This window comes from Vidua chalybeata, chromosome 7 (genome assembly GCF_026979565.1).
Source record: "Vidua chalybeata isolate OUT-0048 chromosome 7, bVidCha1 merged haplotype, whole genome shotgun sequence".
NCBI lineage: Eukaryota > Metazoa > Chordata > Aves > Passeriformes > Viduidae > Vidua > Vidua chalybeata.
Window position 1 is genome coordinate 22,125,545 of NC_071536.1, and position 19,415 is coordinate 22,144,959.

The 19,415-nt window shown below is 39.1% G+C and overlaps 1 protein-coding gene across 1 annotated transcript in view; it reads left to right on the forward strand.

The window, feature by feature from the left end:
* The window catches only part of DPP4 (dipeptidyl peptidase 4), a 40,355-nt gene that overhangs the window by 717 nt on the left and 20,223 nt on the right, over positions 1-19,415 (forward strand). Inside the window, exons 3-12 of the mRNA XM_053947410.1 lie at positions 7,564-7,653; positions 8,226-8,320; positions 8,443-8,517; positions 10,491-10,543; positions 10,646-10,718; positions 11,880-12,000; positions 12,411-12,571; positions 14,403-14,506; positions 17,897-18,026; positions 18,173-18,217. Coding sequence (XP_053803385.1) covers positions 7,564-7,653; positions 8,226-8,320; positions 8,443-8,517; positions 10,491-10,543; positions 10,646-10,718; positions 11,880-12,000; positions 12,411-12,571; positions 14,403-14,506; positions 17,897-18,026; positions 18,173-18,217 — 947 coding nt within the window. The remainder of the gene's footprint in view (positions 1-7,563; positions 7,654-8,225; positions 8,321-8,442; positions 8,518-10,490; positions 10,544-10,645; positions 10,719-11,879; positions 12,001-12,410; positions 12,572-14,402; positions 14,507-17,896; positions 18,027-18,172; positions 18,218-19,415) is intronic.

The window sequence follows — 19,415 nt, forward strand, 5'->3', positions numbered from 1 at the left end:
GATGTTAATGTGAAACAGCATTAAATCCTGGTGAAGCAATGCATTGTTTTCAGCTGGCAGGACAGAGCTGCTCTCGTTTTGTGCTCTTATGATGGACAGCTGAGCAGCCGTGACATGTATAGCCAGCACAGCACACTCTAAGGGAGGGTTTTCTAGACCAGACCTAGATCCGAGAAGTGCACCCCAAGAAAAAGTGAAGATGTGTAAGTGGATCTTGACGATGTGTTCAGGAATTGCTTATGTGTGCACAAAGTTCTGGGGCTTTTGTTGTATCAGTCAAAGAGGCGGCGCTTGTGTCACTGGTGCTCATGTGGCATAATTGACATGAAACTGTGTTGCAGTTCAGGTCTATTAATATTAATGTGAATATCGCAGTCATTCAGAACTGGATTTTCAAAGTCCAGATATCTGAGTTTTATGCCTTCTAGGCTGAAACTTCCATCAGTGGATGCTGAGTCTATTTTCTCTTATTTTTGGGCAGCTTTTTGCCACTTATCTCAAAAAAGCAGATTTTTGAGGTGACAAAAAATACTCTGAATTTCACAAGTGGGGAAGAGCAAGAGAAAGGGTCTTGATAACTTATCAGATGGATGTGTGCAGGCATAACACCTAGTGAAAGAATTCAGTATGCAGGCCTGAACTCTGCTGAAGAGTTCATACTTGTCTATCTTGATGCCAATGCTATGTCTTACTGTAAATAAAGTGGGTTTTCTTCTTTCATGAATTGTAGCATAGGAGTTCTTCTGCTCTAGAAGTGGCTGCAATTCAAGATCAGTCATCCAGTTACACAGTAAATTCATTTTACTTCAAATAGGCATTTCTGTTCTACGATACACAGAATAAATACCACCATGCTGTCAGCCTTGGCTTGTGTCCTTTGGTTGTAAAAGAGTAGAACAGTGTGTCAGACTTCCTACTGTTGGCTCAAATTAAGGCATAGAGAACACATCCAGGTAGTTCATTAAGGCCCTCTGGGTAAAATAAGGATTGAGATGGAGTGGTCCAGTTCAAAAACTTGAATTCCTGTCTCTTCACAAACCAGGCCAGCAGTAACATCCGAACAACTGTGACCATTGTAGTTTGAGAACTGCAGAGTTCTTTGGAATTTTGACTGAAGGGAGCTAAACAGATGTTTTCTGTTAGCTGAGAGTGTACAGGTGGTGTACTCATAAAGTAGTAATTTATAGGTTAGGGCAATTAATCGCTAGTTTGATTATATGGCGTTTATGAGCAACCACAGGACATGAGTCAGCGAGGGATGCCTCTTGGGCCATGCAGGTGACTGTGTACAAAATGAAAAGTGGTAAAACTGCTTTGGGAAGGAGCAGCTCATGTGACTGTGTGAAATCAAAGTCTGCTCTGATAAAAATCCTTGTAATTGCAGTCAGATAGTTTTCATTTCATCCCAATGGTTCAAGCATTTTACAGGGAGTAAATATGACAGTTATTGATATAAACAGATAATTCTGAGTTTGAATTTCTTACCTTTGGTCCGCAGCTGTTTTCCCTGCCATGCTTCTCAATGTATTTTCTTTTCATAAGCTTAGTATTCATGCAGCACAAAATTAGTTTGATAAATGGTCTCCAGTGCAGTGAAAGGTAGTGAAATTTTGCCCCTCCAGCAGAGTTCTGGCTTGTTGGCTGGCATGTAGGCCTTGCAAGGAGAACTTCTGCTTCTTTTCATTCAGACACTTAGCATGGACAAATAGTGAAGACTTCAATTTGTGGAGTGGTTCCCTCATTTGACATTTACCTGGAGGGTCTGCTACCAGAACTCTGTACAAAATTCTATATTTCATTTAGACCCATTGCCTATTTTGACACTTCATTTTATATTTAATAACCACATGGGGCTATTTTCATCAAACAGTTTAATTTCAAAACAGCGTTGGGGCTTGTATTTGAAGTCTGTTGATCAAAGCATTTTTGTGCTTTGAGGAGCTATCCAACAGGTGACTACAGCAACAAGTTGTTACCCTTAAAGCATGAGTATTTTATAAAAAAATATTTGGTCTGTTTGTTCATGATTCACCAATTTGCTTATACTTCTCACAGTTTGTTTTTTTCTTCTATAACCTTCCATGCAAAAGGCAGATTGAGACATTCCATGTCTATATATACCTTTACCACTTCTCTAACTGCAGGTCTTGTTACAGCTGGGCAGGAACACCAGGAGTGGGAGGATGAGCAGCCAATGCTGGGAGCAGGAAGAAGACAGTGCAGTATTTACTATTATTCTGCTGCCATGAGCAAGTCATAGACAGCCTTAGAGTGAGGATCCCTTACAGCTATCTGTCTGCAAACCAGGATTCTTCACTCACAGGAGTAATTCTCCAAGGGTGAGATAGTCACTAAATGAGAAGGGTCATCACCATCATGATTATATGGTATTATGTGTGTGCTTTTGTGGTCTTTTGATAGAAATGTGCCTAGGAGAGGCTGGAAGAGCACAGCAGGTCTTGGGGAAGTTAATGGCCCTAAAGTGCCTGAGTGTTCTGTGTGAGTCTGAAAAGATAGGGATTGGGTATGTTTTCCTGCTACATGTCCTTGACTTCTGTAACTGTCATTTAACTCAGTTATCTACCCTAATTCAAATGTTGAGTAATACAATATAAAACCCCATTATCAACAGTAGATTGCTATCTGTAGAACATTTCTGCTATTATTTCCTTGCTTTGCATGAGATGGAGTAAATTTGAGAGAGATTCCAGAGCTATGATTTACCAGGTTAATGATTAAATCCCTCCAGGGAAGTCTCTGCAGCCCCATGGAGTGGCTTTTGGATGAACTGCACTCATATTTGGTTGTAGTCTCTCCTGAATGTCCTGGGTATTGGATAGAATTCTGGATGAAGTGAGCCTTTGGCCTGAACAAGCAAAGTAGTTTTTAACTACTTTTTTTTTTTTTTTTTTTTTTTTTTTTTTTTGATAGAAATCAATGCTCTAACTGTCACATAGTAACTGGGGGCTGGAGTATACAGGAGGGGGGAAGAATTAGAGTACTCTTTTACACATTGGAAGAGAAATGGGGAAACAGCAGATTTGGAAGAACTAGCCTGGAATTTCTCTTGCTTTTCTGACCACTGAATCAGCCAGGATTCCCTTGCATCTCTCCCACTGCTGCTAAATTACATGCTTTGATTGCAGATCATTCTTGCTCTCCTGCCTTCACTTTAAAATGGCAATAACCATTCACCTTTTCTGATTTTTATAATTTCTCTATCCCTTTCTTGTTGTTACTGAACATCATGCTTGCACTTGTCTTTCCTTTTATGTGGTTTTTCCTGTCTCTCTCAGTAGTGGTGAACATGCAGTAAAGCTTCCAATATTACTGCTTTTATAGTTTATCATGGTTTAAAGTCCACTAATTTCTTGCCCCTTTTTTTTTTAAATACATGTGGAAATTAGGAAAATGTACCTTGACACTGGGGAATAACCAATACATGTATCAAAAGTAATTTCTCAACATGGTTCCATTTTGGTATAGTGAGATGTCATACCATAACACAATTGTTAACTTCTTGTTTGTTTTACACCTGTCCTTGTTTTGGCTGGGATTCAAGTCATTTTCTCCTGGTAGCTAGTTCAGTGCTGTGTTTTGGATTCAGTATGAGAATAATGCTGATAACACACTGATGTTTTTTGGTTGTTGCTAAGTAGTGCTTACTCTTACACCAGTCATAGACACCAGTTTCCCAGGCTCTGCCAGGAAACATGTGCACAAGGAGCTGGGAGAGAGCATGGCCAGGACAGCTGACCTGATCTGGCCAAAGGAGTATTTCATAACACATCATGTCATGCTCACATAAACTGGGGGATTGGCTGCAAGGTGCTGATTGCTGCCTGGACAGGCTGGACATTGGTCAGTGGGTGGTGAGCAAATGTGTTTTGCATCAGTTTTCTTTCCTGGGTTTTATTCCTCTTGCTTTCCTTTACATTGCAAATATTATTACTATTATTAGGAGTATTATACTTAACTGTTCCTATCTCAACCTATGGGTTTATCTTTTCCTGATTCTCCTCCCCATCTCCACTGAGGGCGAGGGGGAAGCTAGTGGTACTTAGTTGCCAGCTGGGGCTAAACAATGTCAACCCCTCACACCTACAGAAACCAACTCGATTTTTCTCTTTAGAGAGGGTGGCATATTAATGGGAAATTCCAAAATTCAAATGGAATTGTTTATCAACTTTGTATGACTGTTACTTATGTAAATAATTAAGAGACTTTTTGCAGAAGGACTTACGGTTTTACTGTTGTAACAGGGGTATTATGATGTAACTATTTCTAGTGTATCATTATGACAGTGGAAATTCATATGTACTGTCAGGAGTCAGACCAGGGTAGAGATGAATCATAAAATCATTAAGATTGGGAAAACCTCCAAGATCATCAAGTCCAACCTTTGACTGAACACCACTTTGTCAACTAAACCATAGCACATCCTGTCATCTCTTAAACATTGGCAGGGATGGTGACTCCGCCACTTTCCTGGGCACTCCTTTTCAATGCTTAACCACCCTTTCAGTGAAAAAATTCTTCCTGCTGTCCAACCTGAACCTTCTCTGGCACAGTTTGAGGCTATTTCCTCTGATCCAGTCGCTATCTACCTGTAAGAAGAGCCTGTCCCCCACCTGGCTACAGCCTCCTCTCAGGTAGTTGTAGACAGCAACACCATTCCCCCTGAGCTTCCTCTTCTCCAGGCTGAATGCTCCCAGCTCCCTCAGCCACCTCTCACAGGACTTGTACTTCAGCCCCATCACCAGCTCCATTGCCCTTCTCTGGACATATTCCAACACCTCCAGGTCTGTCTTGAATTGAGGGACCCAGAACTGGACAGAGCACTCGAGGTGTGGCCTCACCTGTGCCAAGTACAAGGGGTCAATCACAGCCCTGTTCCTGCTGGCCACATTATTCCAGATACAAGCCAGCATGCTGCTGGCCTTCTTGGCCACCTGGGCACACACTGCCTCATGTTGAGCCTGGTGTTCACCAGCACCCCCCAGTCCCTTTCTGCTGGGCAGCTTTCCAGCCACTCTGCCCAGCCTGTGGCACTTCCTGGGGTTGTTGTAGCCCAGGTGAGGATCTGGCATGTGCTGAACCTCAGGCAGTAGACCTTGGCCCATCAATCCAGCGTGTCCAGATCCCTCTGCAGAGCCCTCCTGCCCTCCAGCAGAGCAACACTCCTGCCCAGCTTGGTGTCGTCCGCAAACTTAATGAGGATGAACTCAGTCCCCTCATCCAAAGCATTGATAAAGATTATTAAACTGGCCCCAATACTGAGCATTGGAAGCTAGTCATTTGGAGTTTAGAAAAACAAATCTGTATGTGGAATTGTTGAAAAAGAAAAATAACAAGAAAATGCAGTCTCTCTGTACCTAAGAGTGAAAGAAGTTTTGCTAAAATATAAGCATCCATTGACCTGTATACCACCTTCAAGGTCAATAAAATGCTCTCGAATGTCAGCAGTTACTTTATTCTGTCAAAATAAACCTGTTTGACCTTTCTTTTCAAATGGATTCTGAACACTAAGAACCAAAATTTGGAATTTAATGTATGTTGAGTATCTTTCGTCAGTGGCACAAAGTGGATAAATAAGAATATACTGGTAATGGCCTACCTTGTAGATTAAGAAAATGCTTCAATTAGAACTTCTCTGACTGTACCCTTACAGCTTGGCGTATGTTTTCATATTCAGATACTATGTGGAAGGTGTTGACAGAAAATGAAATTTTAATTTTATACATAGCCAACAAATCTTAATAGTGGCCTGATTTTTAGTAATGAGACCTTAGCAAAATATGTATGTCACCAGGGAGAAAAACATTCATCAGTTTGGAAAAATCCCTAAACCTGTTCATCAGCCACCTGTCTTAAATTGCTTCTCCTTTTCCAAGAGAGAGTTTGTTGCTTTCTGAGGCCCCTCTGATTGAAAATGACACTTTCTCGATAAGGAAGAAGTCATATTCCCAACTAGACAACTGTGTATGAATATTAAATACGCACTTGTTCATAATCCATCAAATTAAATATTCAGTTAAATAAATAACCTGAGAAATTAATATTCTCACAGAAACTTCAAGAGCAATAAATCCAGCCTAGTATTTTTTTTTGAGAGTCACATTTCAAATAGACTTGGACAAGCATTTTTTTAACCTTTTCTGAGCATTTTAGACTAAAATCATTGTTTGTTACATCTCTTGCAGTGGTAGTAGTACAGTCTGTGCTATATATATACAGTTATCTTATTGTTTGGAAATAAGAGTAAAGCTGTAATGGCTGATATAAATGTCTTCATGTGGTGTTCCAGATGTCACAGGTATCCAGCCTACAGAAAGAGAACCTGCAGAAACTGTTGTGAGGTGTTTTTCTGTGTATGTGTATTCCCAAGGACTTTGCTGTCTTTTTCTTCTTTGGCATAAGGAAAGAGAAGGCAGTCTGTTTAAATGTATCCAAAAGACTGGGGTGTCAGAATTGATAGGGACAGGTTAGCACCTTGGTTGATCAGTCACCACATCTGTATTTGAGTGTTTTTATTGATTGTTTTTATTCTAGTCTTTTGATTTAGCCAGTTGAAATTAGAATTCCTTTCCTTCTGGACCCTGTAGGTAAAAGGGTATATGCAGGTAGATTTTAGGTTTCCATTTAAAAAAAAAGGCAGGCAAGATGCTGGGAGAGAATTGCACACCTGAATTTAAAATATGTAGTCTTTGTTTTCAGAGGAAAAAAATCACAAAGACTCACAGACTGAGTTGTTGTTGTTGTTGTTATTACTTGTCATACTTTGGAAAAAATAGCTTGTGCATGGCAGGCAGTAAGAAAGAAATACTGTATATAGAAGCCGACTGAAGCTGATGACCTAATTCATTAGCTTAATTAGATTCAATGTTTCACTTGGTCTTTTCAGACTAACCCAGTTACATGGCTTTAATTTTCCAGTCAAAATTGTAATGCTAAAATAAACTTAAAGATACCTTGGTGAAAATTACATCAAAAGAGGCAAAAATATTTAATCAATTATTTCATCATAATCTTATCAGGAAGTGTTTGTTATTTAAATATTTTTTTTTATTAGACCTTCTCTGAATATTTTACTGCTTCTCAGATTTTTAGTTTTTTTTTATTTGAGGCATTTCTGAAATTTGAGCTTAAGGATAAGCAAATTATTCACAATTGCAGCTATTAGCGACTGGGGTTTTACAGTGAACTTCCTAGAGTGAGCACAGGGAGAAAGGCACAAAGATCACTTCTTTTCAGCTTTTGAGGAGTACATGTTTGCTGAGGTAAGAGAGCCAGAGTCAAAAAGGTATTTCTTTCACTGTCAAAAAGGTATTTTCATTTCCATGAGTTTGTTAAATGACCTTGCTGATGCTCCCTTATTTTATGCTTGCTGAATTTACCTTGCAATAAAGTTTTATTGCCTTCCCACTGCTGCTACTTTAGAGACAGTTAGCTAAAACACTTTAATAACCAGCAACAAAAACCCACTTAGTAGCTGGGTTAAGAAGCTGGGGTGGAACAATTTGCAGCAAAGATCAGAATCTCTCTTCTGTCTGTTTCTTTCAGAAGAGACCTCTTCAGGAAAAACATATACTCTACAGAATTATTTGAATGATGACTATAAGTACAAAACATATAATTTGGAGTGGATTTCAGGTAATTCATTTATACATACAACTTGAATGTCCATAAAATGCACTACCTTCAGCGATGTACCACCTGCGGTCACCTCGTGCTGAGGTGACTACTGTATTCTGAAAAAAGGCCAAATTATTTAATAGTGCCATTACAGAATGGTGCATAGCTCAAAGGGTTGATTCCTTGTTTCCCTTAGAAACATGCTCATGTTCATGGCAAGTTATATTCTTCCTACTGTTAAAAGAGCACACTTACTTCTGTGCTTTAGGGTAGAAGCATGTTACCCTCTGAGGTGTGTCAGCTTCCTGTGCATCGGGCTGCCAGAGAACAGGGAGATACAGGCTGCTTTTCCTTCTGAGAACGCCTGGTGCCCCAAGGGAAAGAGATGCTAGGAGGTGGATGCTGTGGGCTTCACAACTACGTTTTGTGAACATTCACGTGCTGTAAGCCTCCTTTCATTGTAGAATTGGGAAACACAGCATTTACCAGATTTTTAGGATTTATTTCCTCCTTAAAAGCATAAAGGGAAAATTGAAGTAACTGATGAGCATTTCATTTACTTTTTGTTGTCATCTCTCTTGTGCTTTTAGGAAATCAGTATCTTCACAAAACAGATAATGGGGACATCCTGTGTATCAGTGCTGACAACAGAACATCCTCAGTAATCCTGGCAAATACAACATTAGTATGTTTACTTACATGTAATATATGCAGATATTGGGAAAGGTATTGGATTTCATATTTTGTTCTGCATAGTCTATGGAATCAATGTTTAATGTGTTTCTTTTTCCCTTCCTTTGTTGACAGGATAAGTACCAGGCAAGCACTGTTATATTGTCTCCTGACCAAAAGTTTGCTCTTCTGCAGTACAGCTATACAAAGGTACAAGTGCACTTTACAACTGAGGATGAAACTCAAAAATAAAGGTTTGGGAACAACTGAGAGGCTGAGAGAACGTGAGGGAAATGCAGGAGGATGGATGAATGTGATGAATGTAAGGGAGCAGTCAAGTTGAGCAGACAGGAGGGGAAGAGACTGGTATTATCTGTGAGCTTGGCAGAGGAGAGTTGACTGCCTGAGGAAAAAAAGGATCTGGATAAAAAGAAGATGTAGAGTTATAGCAAGGAGAGCAAGGCTGGATGGTTTATCTGGGAAGACAATCTAGGAGAGTAGATAGGATAGGCATGGCTCTCCCAGGAGTTGTGTGGGTAAGGAGGAGTGATGAGTAGATATGCTGCTATACATCTGCTTGTATATGTATGCTATATATATATATGTGGTTGTTATATTGTGGTGGTAGGAGGTAAGAGTTTAAAACTGAGGTGAATGAAAATCTGCATGTGCTTCAAAGAAGGCTTGTGCTTGGAGTGGGCTTGTGAGTCCCTGTTGCCTCCTGTCAGTGAGCACATGAAAAGCCTGCAGCAGAATGCCTCATCCTGGCACAGTGCTGAACCAAGCAACCAAGGTCAACCCACGTTTATGCCAGGTGGCATGAAAACCTGGCTCTGTGTGCCAATTGAGAAGCCTAATGGTGGTGATCATTTGCTGTGCAGTTTGTGCACTGAGAAACTGCTAACTTTGTTGTTCTTTCCTTTTTTTTTTTTTTTTTTTGGAGAGGTGGCTGTTCTGTTTCTAAAAAGTTCAGTGCTAACTTGTGCAGTGTACAAATACTTGAGCACTGTGTCACTGAGCACTGTCTACATGTCCTGGCATTGCTGTCCCAGAGCAATTCTTGCACTGTGTCAGACACAGTCTGTGCACTCAGTCATCAATTTTTTCAATTTTACCTTCCATGCTGGGTCCTCCTAAGCCAGTTAGCTTTCGTTTTTCTGAAGTGTTCAGAATTACTGGACTCTTCACTACATCATTAGGGCCCACAAAATGCCTAATATTTTACCAGCCACCCTACACATCCCCTCTACTTGTAATTTACTGCTCTGTAGTATTTTATTTGTTGCGTTCATAAGAGTTAATTTTGTTTTAATGCTGTTAATTTTGTTTTAATGTTTAATATTTATATATTAAACCTTTATATAACAGTGTGATTGAAAGTTCTGTTATTATTAATCTTCATTGCAAAGAAAGAGAGTAACAAAATGAATCATGAGTATGTAGACACTTGTTATGTAATAGCCATCTGGCTGTGTAGTACTAAATTGTTGGTTTATATCTTCATGCAAATATCCAAGAACCCTCTTAGAAGGGAGCATTATTGCAACATGTCAGTGCTGTGGGCTAAATCAAACCTCTCCAGCCCCACAAAGTGAACATGTTTGAATGTGTGTGCATTATCATCATCACCTTTCTCTCTGTTAAGTGCCCATAGAGCGATACAGATTTCAAGAGGCAGATTTCTTACAGAAGGGTTTTATTTCTGTGACAATATGAATGGGAATAGGTCACCCTGGTACTGGAGGAACTGCTGCAGACATACTGCTGGGACTTGTGAGAACTACTATAACATAAGATGCCAAGTTAAATAATACAACATGAAAAATGAGACAGAAAACATCAAATGAGCCAGTAAAGCACAAGGAGGAGGATTAACTGCCACTTATGATAGTCTGCCATGTAGCTACAAGGATTTCTGAAAATCTACAGCATCTCTGGCATCTGTATCTCTGTCCTTAATCAGTCAATGGCCTCAGTCAGAGTATTTAAGTGATGACCCCAGAAGAATGGAAATTCTTTCGTCTTTCCTTAAACCTAGTAGAGATCTGTTACCCTTGTATGTTCATTGTGTTCTCCCGATCTTAATAAAAATCACAAGGAGAGATTTAGGGGTAATTCAAGCTGCAAGAGATATGAAACCTGGTAAAATCTATTTTCTTACTATTAAAATAATTCTTTTGCAGTTGTGGAGGCATTCCTTTACAGCTTCATATCACATCTATAATTTCAGTAGCAGGTCAGTAATTTTTGCACATAAAATGTTGTTTTAACATGCATTTTGCACTGAAATGTCATTTCACTGATTTCTCTTGGCTGCATTTTGGTTTTGTTTTTCCAGTTCTATTTTAGATGATGGACTACTACCTAATGATACACAGTACATATCCTGGTCACCTGTTGGTCATAAACTGGTTAGTAAAGAAAAATGAAACTTATATAAAGAGTCATTTTCATACACATGACATGGAAGCTCATGTTGTCTGTACCCTTGAGGTTTTGGGACTTTCCTACTGCTAGGTAAAGTAGCTGAACTAGTTTCAAAATTGACTGCTGTAGCTGGAAAGATTCCAGAGTTCCTCTGTGTGTTTTGTTTTGTTCTTTAATGAAAATGCATTCCTGAAAGTAACTAGTGGCCCCATCAGTCATGAAATGCACAAATGCACAGGAACTTTGTGTTTTTACAGTTGCAGACAGTAGTTCATCCCTTTCAAAGACAGCAGCATTAGAACTGTCTGTTTAATCATCACTGTGTGATTTTTATCTCCTAATTACGCAACAGTTGATGAAGTTTTACTTGATGGAGGCATGTAGTGGGATTAGAGGATTAAAATCTGTTTTGTACTCTTTCTCACTGTTGTTTTCTTCCTCCCCTCCCCTCCAGTCTACGTCAGTGGTGTCAACTACCACATTTGCAAGGCTTGTGCCTTCCTTGTGTTGAGGGTTAGTCTGCCCCAGGAGAATGTGGTGTGCATTTATTCTTATTGCTTAGTGAATTTATATGTCAAGTATAAAGACCAGCAACAGAAGCAAAGCAAGTAGAAAAGAGTTTCTGTATCTTGGAGCAAAGCTCTGGAATAAATCTCTGTTGTTCAGTTATTGGAGATGAAAACCAGGGGTGATTGGAGAGGCAGGCAGGTGCCAAAAACTAGAGTTCTGAATGCTACTGAAGAAATGTACCATCTTTGCAGATCTGTTGGCAGCACTGAGACCGCAATGAATGATAGTTTTCTTTGAAAGACAGATTAGTGGAAAACAACTCCTGGTGAAGGAAAATAAGTTTGTATTACGGAGAAAATGGAATTGCAAGATTTTCAAAACTCTATAAGTAGTCATGTCACTTTTCATATTTTATTTGGTTTTTTGCATCTATGCCTGAAGTTATGTTGCTCACCCTGATCTGTATTAGTAATTGTATTAGTAATACCAAGTCTGTTAATTATCAAGGTTGTTTGGTGAAATGCAGCTTTTAAAGATGGTTTTTGTCATCTGTTCTAAATTGCCCAGTAGATGAAATAAAGAAAGGAAGTAGGATTTACTATAATAGTAATTGTTATCACAATGATGTTTTGCAGGCATATGTTTGGAATAATAATATTTATGTAAAAGCTTCACCAACAGCAGAAGCCGTGCAAATCACTCAAAATGGAGAAGAAAATAAAATTTTCAATGGAATACCAGACTGGGTTTATGAAGGTAACTACAACAAGCAAGTTTTACTTTCCATTATTATGTGAAAACTTCGGTTTATTGTAATTATTATCTCATTCCTTACCACTGAAAAATTCAAATTAATCAAACTCTGTATTTTAAAAGAAACATGCATCTTTATCTGGGCTTAATACCTGGCTAGTGTGAGGATCTAAGAATATATATGAGTTTGCCTAGTTTGCTTTGTGTCACTGGAAATTTTAGTGTGAATTAGATTCACGTGATAGATTATAAACATTGATCTCATGTCTCATTTCAGAACCCAAACAATCTGCATTTTAGTAGCTGAACTTCAATTTAGAAAAAAAATCCTATTAAAAACTAATGAGAACAGCACCTAGGATAGAAGAGCCGACTTATCAATTATAACTTAAATACATTTGCATCTCTTTCAGAGGAAATGTTTGGCACCCATTCTGCTCTGTGGTGGTCTCCAAATGGCAATTTTTTGGCATATGCATCTTTTAATGATAAAGAAGTTCCTGTTATAGAGTACTCCTTTTATTCTGAAGACACCTTGCAGTATCCAAAGACCATTAAAATCCCATATCCCAAGGTCTGTGTTATTTATTAAACATGTTTGTTCTGCAGTTTCATTAAGAGAGTAGTCTCATTTAATCAGTTCCTGCTAATGAAAATATTGTCTGTCTCTCCTCAACAGCTTGCTGTGATTACTCTTTCTGAAGTCAACAGCATCTGGCAATGTTAAAGTATTTTATTATCTCCAGGGGAAAGAAAAAAGAGGAAAAAAAGTATGATTTAAGGTTTTGTTGTTTCACTATAAAATTTAGAGGTAGTGCATAGATGTTGAGATAAAAAAGCTCACAGGGAGCTAAGTTGTTACAAAGCATTTGGCAGATGTACATTAGGTTAGGGTTGTGCATGGTATTGATAATGGAATCTTCTTCAGCTAATACAGCATTTTCAGTTTCCTGTATTGAAAGGAAGAGGAGGAATCTGCTAAGGGAGTTTCTTTGCCCACACCTTAAGCTCTTCCAGTTTTAGCTGTAAGAGTGAAAGCTGTAGTGCAAGGAGCTCCTCCTTCCCCCTCCTCTCCACATGACTTAATGCCCACTGCTGGCACAGTTGGCACTGGGCTGAATGGGGTGAGAGTCAGAGTGCACAGTGCTCTAGTGGGTTCCTTCATGTGCTCTATGTGGAGGGGGTTTCATGTTTAAAACAGGACTTACCTGTTATTTGATATTACACAGATTTTAATTTATCTGAGCAATGCATTTAAGACGTAAAGCAAGTACAAATTACACCTCGAGTACAACAATTGCAATACCCTGCTGAGTGTCAATGCAAACATGTTCTCATAGTTGGCCTCCATAATACACTCACCATCACAGGGCTGGGCATCCCCATTGCTGGGAAGGAATAGATGGGGTGAAATCATCTCAAGTCCATTATTTTAGTTCTTTCTGTTCATCCCTGGGTTTTTATACTCAGGGGTTGAGTTGTTGGCTAAAGGCATCAACATGCCCCGCCCCAATCCAGAATGGTCTGACCATCCCAGGAAGATATTTTCACTCTTGATTAATGGTGCAGGACAGGTGATACAGGCAGTTTATTGCTCATCTGGTATGGCTGCCTGGTGGAAAAATTGCCCTCTTTGTGCCAAGCTCATGTTTCTCTGCAGCAGCTGTGGTCACTCCCTACCCTTCCCAAAGGTCCTGGAGCACGTGGCCTTTGCCTGTGCCCTTGGAGCCTCCCCTAGAGGGGTCACTGACAGCTCTGTCCTGAGCATGGCCCCTGAGAAGAGACATAGGTGTAGAATGAATTGCCAATCTAAATTACAGATTTTATTACAAGCCCCTTTTGTTTGGAATATTGCTGACTTCTGGAGGTGGATCAAGTATAGCTGCCTGACTGTTACCATGAGGACTTGGCTGGTTAACTACAACAGAAACAGCCCTTCCTGACACAGCTCTTTTGCTGTCACAGCATTGCATTAGAGACAGTGCAGGGCATGGTGCAGTCACAGCTTTGATTGGGATATAGGCAGCTGTGATATGATTAGTTCCTGTAAGGTGCTGCTTCCACAGAGAAGCATTTTCCCGTGTGTTAGCAATGGATTTGATTCTCTCTAGGTACTGTGTGTGGTATGTAGGACAAGATCTGGTCAAATACAGCAAGCCCTGTGATTGTTTCTAAATGTAGTAGTCTTTCTTATCTAGAAACACATAACTAACACTTCTGTGTGAAAAATACAAAGGATCATTTATGTATCAATCATAAAACTGCATTTAGGAACTTGTCTTTTCACATGTTTGCAGTTGGTTGGTTTTACCTTTCTGTCTGTAGTAACTTATTCATTTATAATTTCAAACACTTCACAAAGAATATTCTCTCTTCAAAAGTACAATGAAAAATTTTATTTTTAGGCAGGAGCTACAAATCCAACTGTACAATTCTTTATCGTGGATACCACATCGCTTCCAGCTTCCAGCCCTGTTGAAATTGTTCCACCTGCAGAAATAGAATCAAGGTGAGAAATTTTGATTAAATATTTGATATTTGATTGTTTCTTTTGATGGGAGAGGAGGAGCTTTTATATGTGACCTCCCTGTATTCACTGTGTATGGCAGTTTTTCCCTGTAATGTGGCTCTGGTAGCAACAAGATTTACCAGAGAAAATCTGCACAGAGATTATCCTGCTAGTGATTATATATAGATGGCATATTCCATGTATGTTATATTCAGAATGTGACAAGTTCTTGGCTCATCACATTCAGTGGAGTCTAACTATGGTGAAGTCATTTCACAGTACAACTTTAATATGAGCAAGTTTTCGTATAATCAAATTATAATATATGTATTTCTATTCACTGGAGGAAAAAAAAAAACCAGCAAAACAAAACCTTAATGGTAAGTGAAGATTTGATTTCATTGGAAGCAGACTTCATGCTAAGGCAAGGTATCATGGTTGTCTTCAGATTTATACTTAAAATGTTTGTTTTCTTTGGGAAGATGGTGAAAATCAGCACCTCTCAGAGTAAATGGAAAATTGTATTTCTCAAAATGCCACTGGAAATGCACAACATGATATAAATGTATTTTGTAAAGAGCAGCTACATCAATTTAAAGTGCATGCACACAATTTGGTATCCCAAATCTTGGGTTTTGTTTTTTTCTTTTTAACAGTATTGTGGAAATGTTTTAGAGGTTTGCAGTTACAAACATGATGGGTATGAAAGCACAGGTTATACTGATAAACCAGAAAAAAACAAAGGTCTGTTAGCTTATGCATAAAACCAGCATTTTATACGTGGGGGCCAAAAAGCTATAACTGGAAAATCAGTACTCTTCCGTTTCAGCCGCACCACAGTGTAACATCCATGTGTTAACAGAGATGCAAGTTCTTATGAATATGTTGTTCTCTATCCTTCCCTTACAGTCACACTGCAATAGCTGCATGTTAGATAGCTGTCGTGCCTTGTTTTCCTCCAGAATTCCAGTGCCTCAGAATTAAAAGCCCTTTACGTTTTGCTCAGTACTGATTAAGATCTTTGCTGTCTTAGAGGTTTTTTTTACCTTTTGTTAATACCTTAAGGAAGTTGATATGAGGAGAATAACCATCAGCTACCTTCCAGGCTCACACCCATCTGGCTAACAGAGGTGTGAGTTACATGGAGTTCATCCATGCTTCAATTGATTTTCCACTCAGTCAGGATTAATACAAATAGAAATCTTGAACGATGAGTTCAAGGATCAGAATTCACTCCTTCTCCCAGTGGCTGATCCAAATAATGGTCAAGTCTCACCATATGTGTCCTGCAGAAGTTGAGGTGGCCACAGCGAGTCTTGGGGAACTTTGCAAGAGCAAAGGTACACGAGTAGGAAAAGGTGAGCAATGCGCGGTGTTGCTGTTGGGTAGGTTTTTTCTGGAAGTGCAAACTATTGAATATTCACATTGTGTTTATATGTACACCACTGTGTGACAGGAAAGGTTAGTTTCTGTGATGGAAAATTCTATTTTTACTTCCACGGAGCTAAATTTTGAGCAAAACTGAGTTTGAGTTGGTGGCATACCTCATTCCGCCTGCCTGGTTGGGCATGTTGAGGGGCAGTGCCTCAGCAAATGTTTGCCTGCTACAGCACTATCCAGAGCTTGGATGAGCACCAGTTTCACCCCTACATATGAAGGGGGCACAGCTCACTTATGTTGCAGAGCAAGAGTTTTATTTGTCAAGAAAAACTGCCAGAATCTGGAATGGCAATGCTTTGCCATATGATGGTACTTGAAACCTGACACTCTGCTTGAATGACCAGCATGAAATCTATCCAGCATTTAAACACTGGTTTTGACACCACGGATGCAGGGGGCTCCTGTTAGCCAGCAGGAGGATGAAGGGAATGGATCGTTCTTGTCTGAAATGATCTGTCCTTGAATAAGCTGACTTCTGAGTAGTGTAGTTGGAGGGTATCCCTTTTCAGCAACAAATGAGGAAGGGCAGTGCAAAATTACTGTACTTGAATTAATTGCCACTTAGTTAACCTTTTGTGCATTGTTGAGTGCTGAAGGTGCATTCCCACTCTCTCAGGGGAGAGATAGTTATTGTAATAGCTCGATAAATAATATTTGTTTTGTTTGTTTTCCTTGTGATGTTCATCTTGTCTGATTAATGACTTATAGTCACAAGAATTGTTAACAACTCTCACTTTGAAGGAATGAAAAGTGTGGGACTAATTCCCCTTACACAAACAGGGGAAAGAACTATTATAGGTACAGGATGAATGGTGTTGTTTTTTGGGTTTTTTTTTTTTTGTTGTTGTTGTTTTTGTTTTTTTTTTTAACAAACAAGCTCCTGCAGACTCAATGGCAGTAGCAATTAAATGACCTGCTGACATCCCAGTCAAATATAAATGCAGAAATAGACCTTTTCCAAACATGAATTTGAAACTATAATCTAGAAATAAATCTGAATGTTTTTGATAACCAGCTGACATATTTTTAATCCATCCACACTAATTGTGGTGTTTCCTTCCCCAAACTGCAGTGATCAGAAAGATACTCTTATCACAAAGCTTCCCACACATTTTTGTTAACTAACTTTGGGGGAAAAGGGAACATGAACTTGGAACTAAGTCAAATGTGCAAATTACGGTTAAAAATGTATACTTGCCTTGGAGGGGAAGTTTGTTTTATTTTAGTTCATAAGGCTTGAAGGAGATAGGAAAGATCTAAAATAAGAAAAGACAGTACATCTAACAGATCGTTATGGTAAACAAAGCCACTAAATTTTATGTGGTGCATTTTTAAAATTAATATACAGAAATATTCATGATTTTTTTTTTCTGATACTTCATCCCTCATGTCAGCTGGGTGGTATTCTGAAGATGAAAGTAAAATATTCAAATAGTCATATCTGGTTCTGGTATGATCTCTCCCTCCACTGTAACTAAAGAAATAACTACTCAATTGATCAAAAGTATCTACCATTCAGAAGATAATTACAAGCAACCAACTTCAGGCAGCTAAGGATAAAATTGCTTAATCTAAGGCATATACAACTTAATATTCAGAAAAATTTCCTCTAGATGCACACAGTACAAGATTTATGAACAGCCTGGAGTAGCTATTATTTTATGCATTAGAGAATAGCTGTTAAAATTTAATTGCAGTCTTTCTGGAAGTGGATTTGTATGAGCCATCTAATTCTTTATTGTATCTCTGAAAATAACCAAGGCATCTTCTAGCAGCAAAAACAATTGATGAAAAAATGGCTCAATTACATTTGCATCATTGTTTATTGTTGAAGAATAGATTGAAATGAAAATAGCCAGATGAGTCTCATTCAGTGAATTGCTGAATGCAATTGTATGGTATGCTATTATAGAGAGGATTTTAAATATCTTATGTTGTTGCTGTTTTCAGTGATCATTATTTGAGTGTTGTAACATGGGTGACAGATGAAAGGATTTGTCTGCAGTGGCTCAGAAGAATTCAGAATTTTTCAGTCCTCACAATCTGTGACTTTGAAAATGCTTCTTGGTCATGTCCAGAGGTAAGAGACATTAGGAGGAAGAGTTGCAATGGTAGATGAAATTAGGAAGGAGTAGAGTATATCTGTATGTTTATCTTTGTAGAAATAAACCCTGATGTAAAATAAACATAATTGTTGTGGGATTGTTTGTTTTTTCTTATTCTTAGGAAAAACAGTTTACAGAAGAAAGTACAACTGGCTGGATTGGCAGAGTGAGTATTCAATTTCTAAAACTGCTACATGCTAAATAATTCTGATGAGCCTGTTGCATTTTGCAATGCCTCTTGTGTGTAGGTCCAATCCTCTCACTTGCTGTGTTTTACATATACAGGAAAAAATGATCTCAAATGTTACCCCACGTCTGGGGTTAAGCTTAATTTTTTTGTGGGTAATAGGTTCTGAACTCCCAGGCTGGGCTGACAGTGCAGTATGGCTGGAGCTCTAATCATGCCCTCTGTGACCTGTGCATCTTGTTGACAGGACAAGAGGTTATGGCTTTAAATTGAAAGAGTAGGCTCAGATTAGGTGTTAGAAAGAAATTCTTCACTGGCGGTGTGGTGAGGCACTGGAACAGGTTGTCCAGAGAAGCTGTGAATACCCCATCTCTGGGAGTGTTTTAGACACACAAGTTGGATGGGGCTTTGAGCACCCTGGTCTAGTGGAAGGTGTCCCTTCTCATGGCAGGGCAGTTGGAACAAGATGAACTTCAAGGTGCCTTCCAACCCACACCATTCTATGATTCTATGATTTTATGTTCAGCTTACCAAAAGCGTAGCGCCCTTTCCAGACTCCTTTCCGCTTCTGACCTGCTGCTTTGCTAGCAGTAGGTAGGGGAGAAATTCAGGAACCTAGATTCAGAATTCCCTTTGTACTGGGGAGTTGCCAGCTATTCTGGTATACCTGCTTTCTAGTCTTCCTACTACCTCCAGAAAGATCTAGGGAATAAAATGTATTCAGAAGTGTATTCTGTAACCTTTGAATCATATTGGAGTAAAGGCATAGAGGGCAAATGTAATTTTTAGTGTATCAGGTTGCAACAAACCATTCCAGTTTTAACTTCAGCCACTCATTTATTTATTTTTCCCCTGCATGAAATATCCACTGAAGAGAAGTAGGGACAAGATAAATGTAACTGGCCAGATTAAAATTTTTATGCACTTCTGCCAAACCAGCCGCTACTGTTTGGATGATGCTTTCGAAGCTGCCTCTCAGTCCTTTTGTACATGGTAGAGAGTAGGCACCTAATGAACTACACAGAAGATCTGGGGGAAGTGAAGCAGAGATGCAAAAGTTCAGATTTGGAGGGAGAAATGAGTTTCAGAGTTTTTGATGAGAACACAGAGTACACTTTCCACTCCCGCATTTTCCACACACTGATTATGCTTTAGTCACTAATTCACTTTTGAAGTC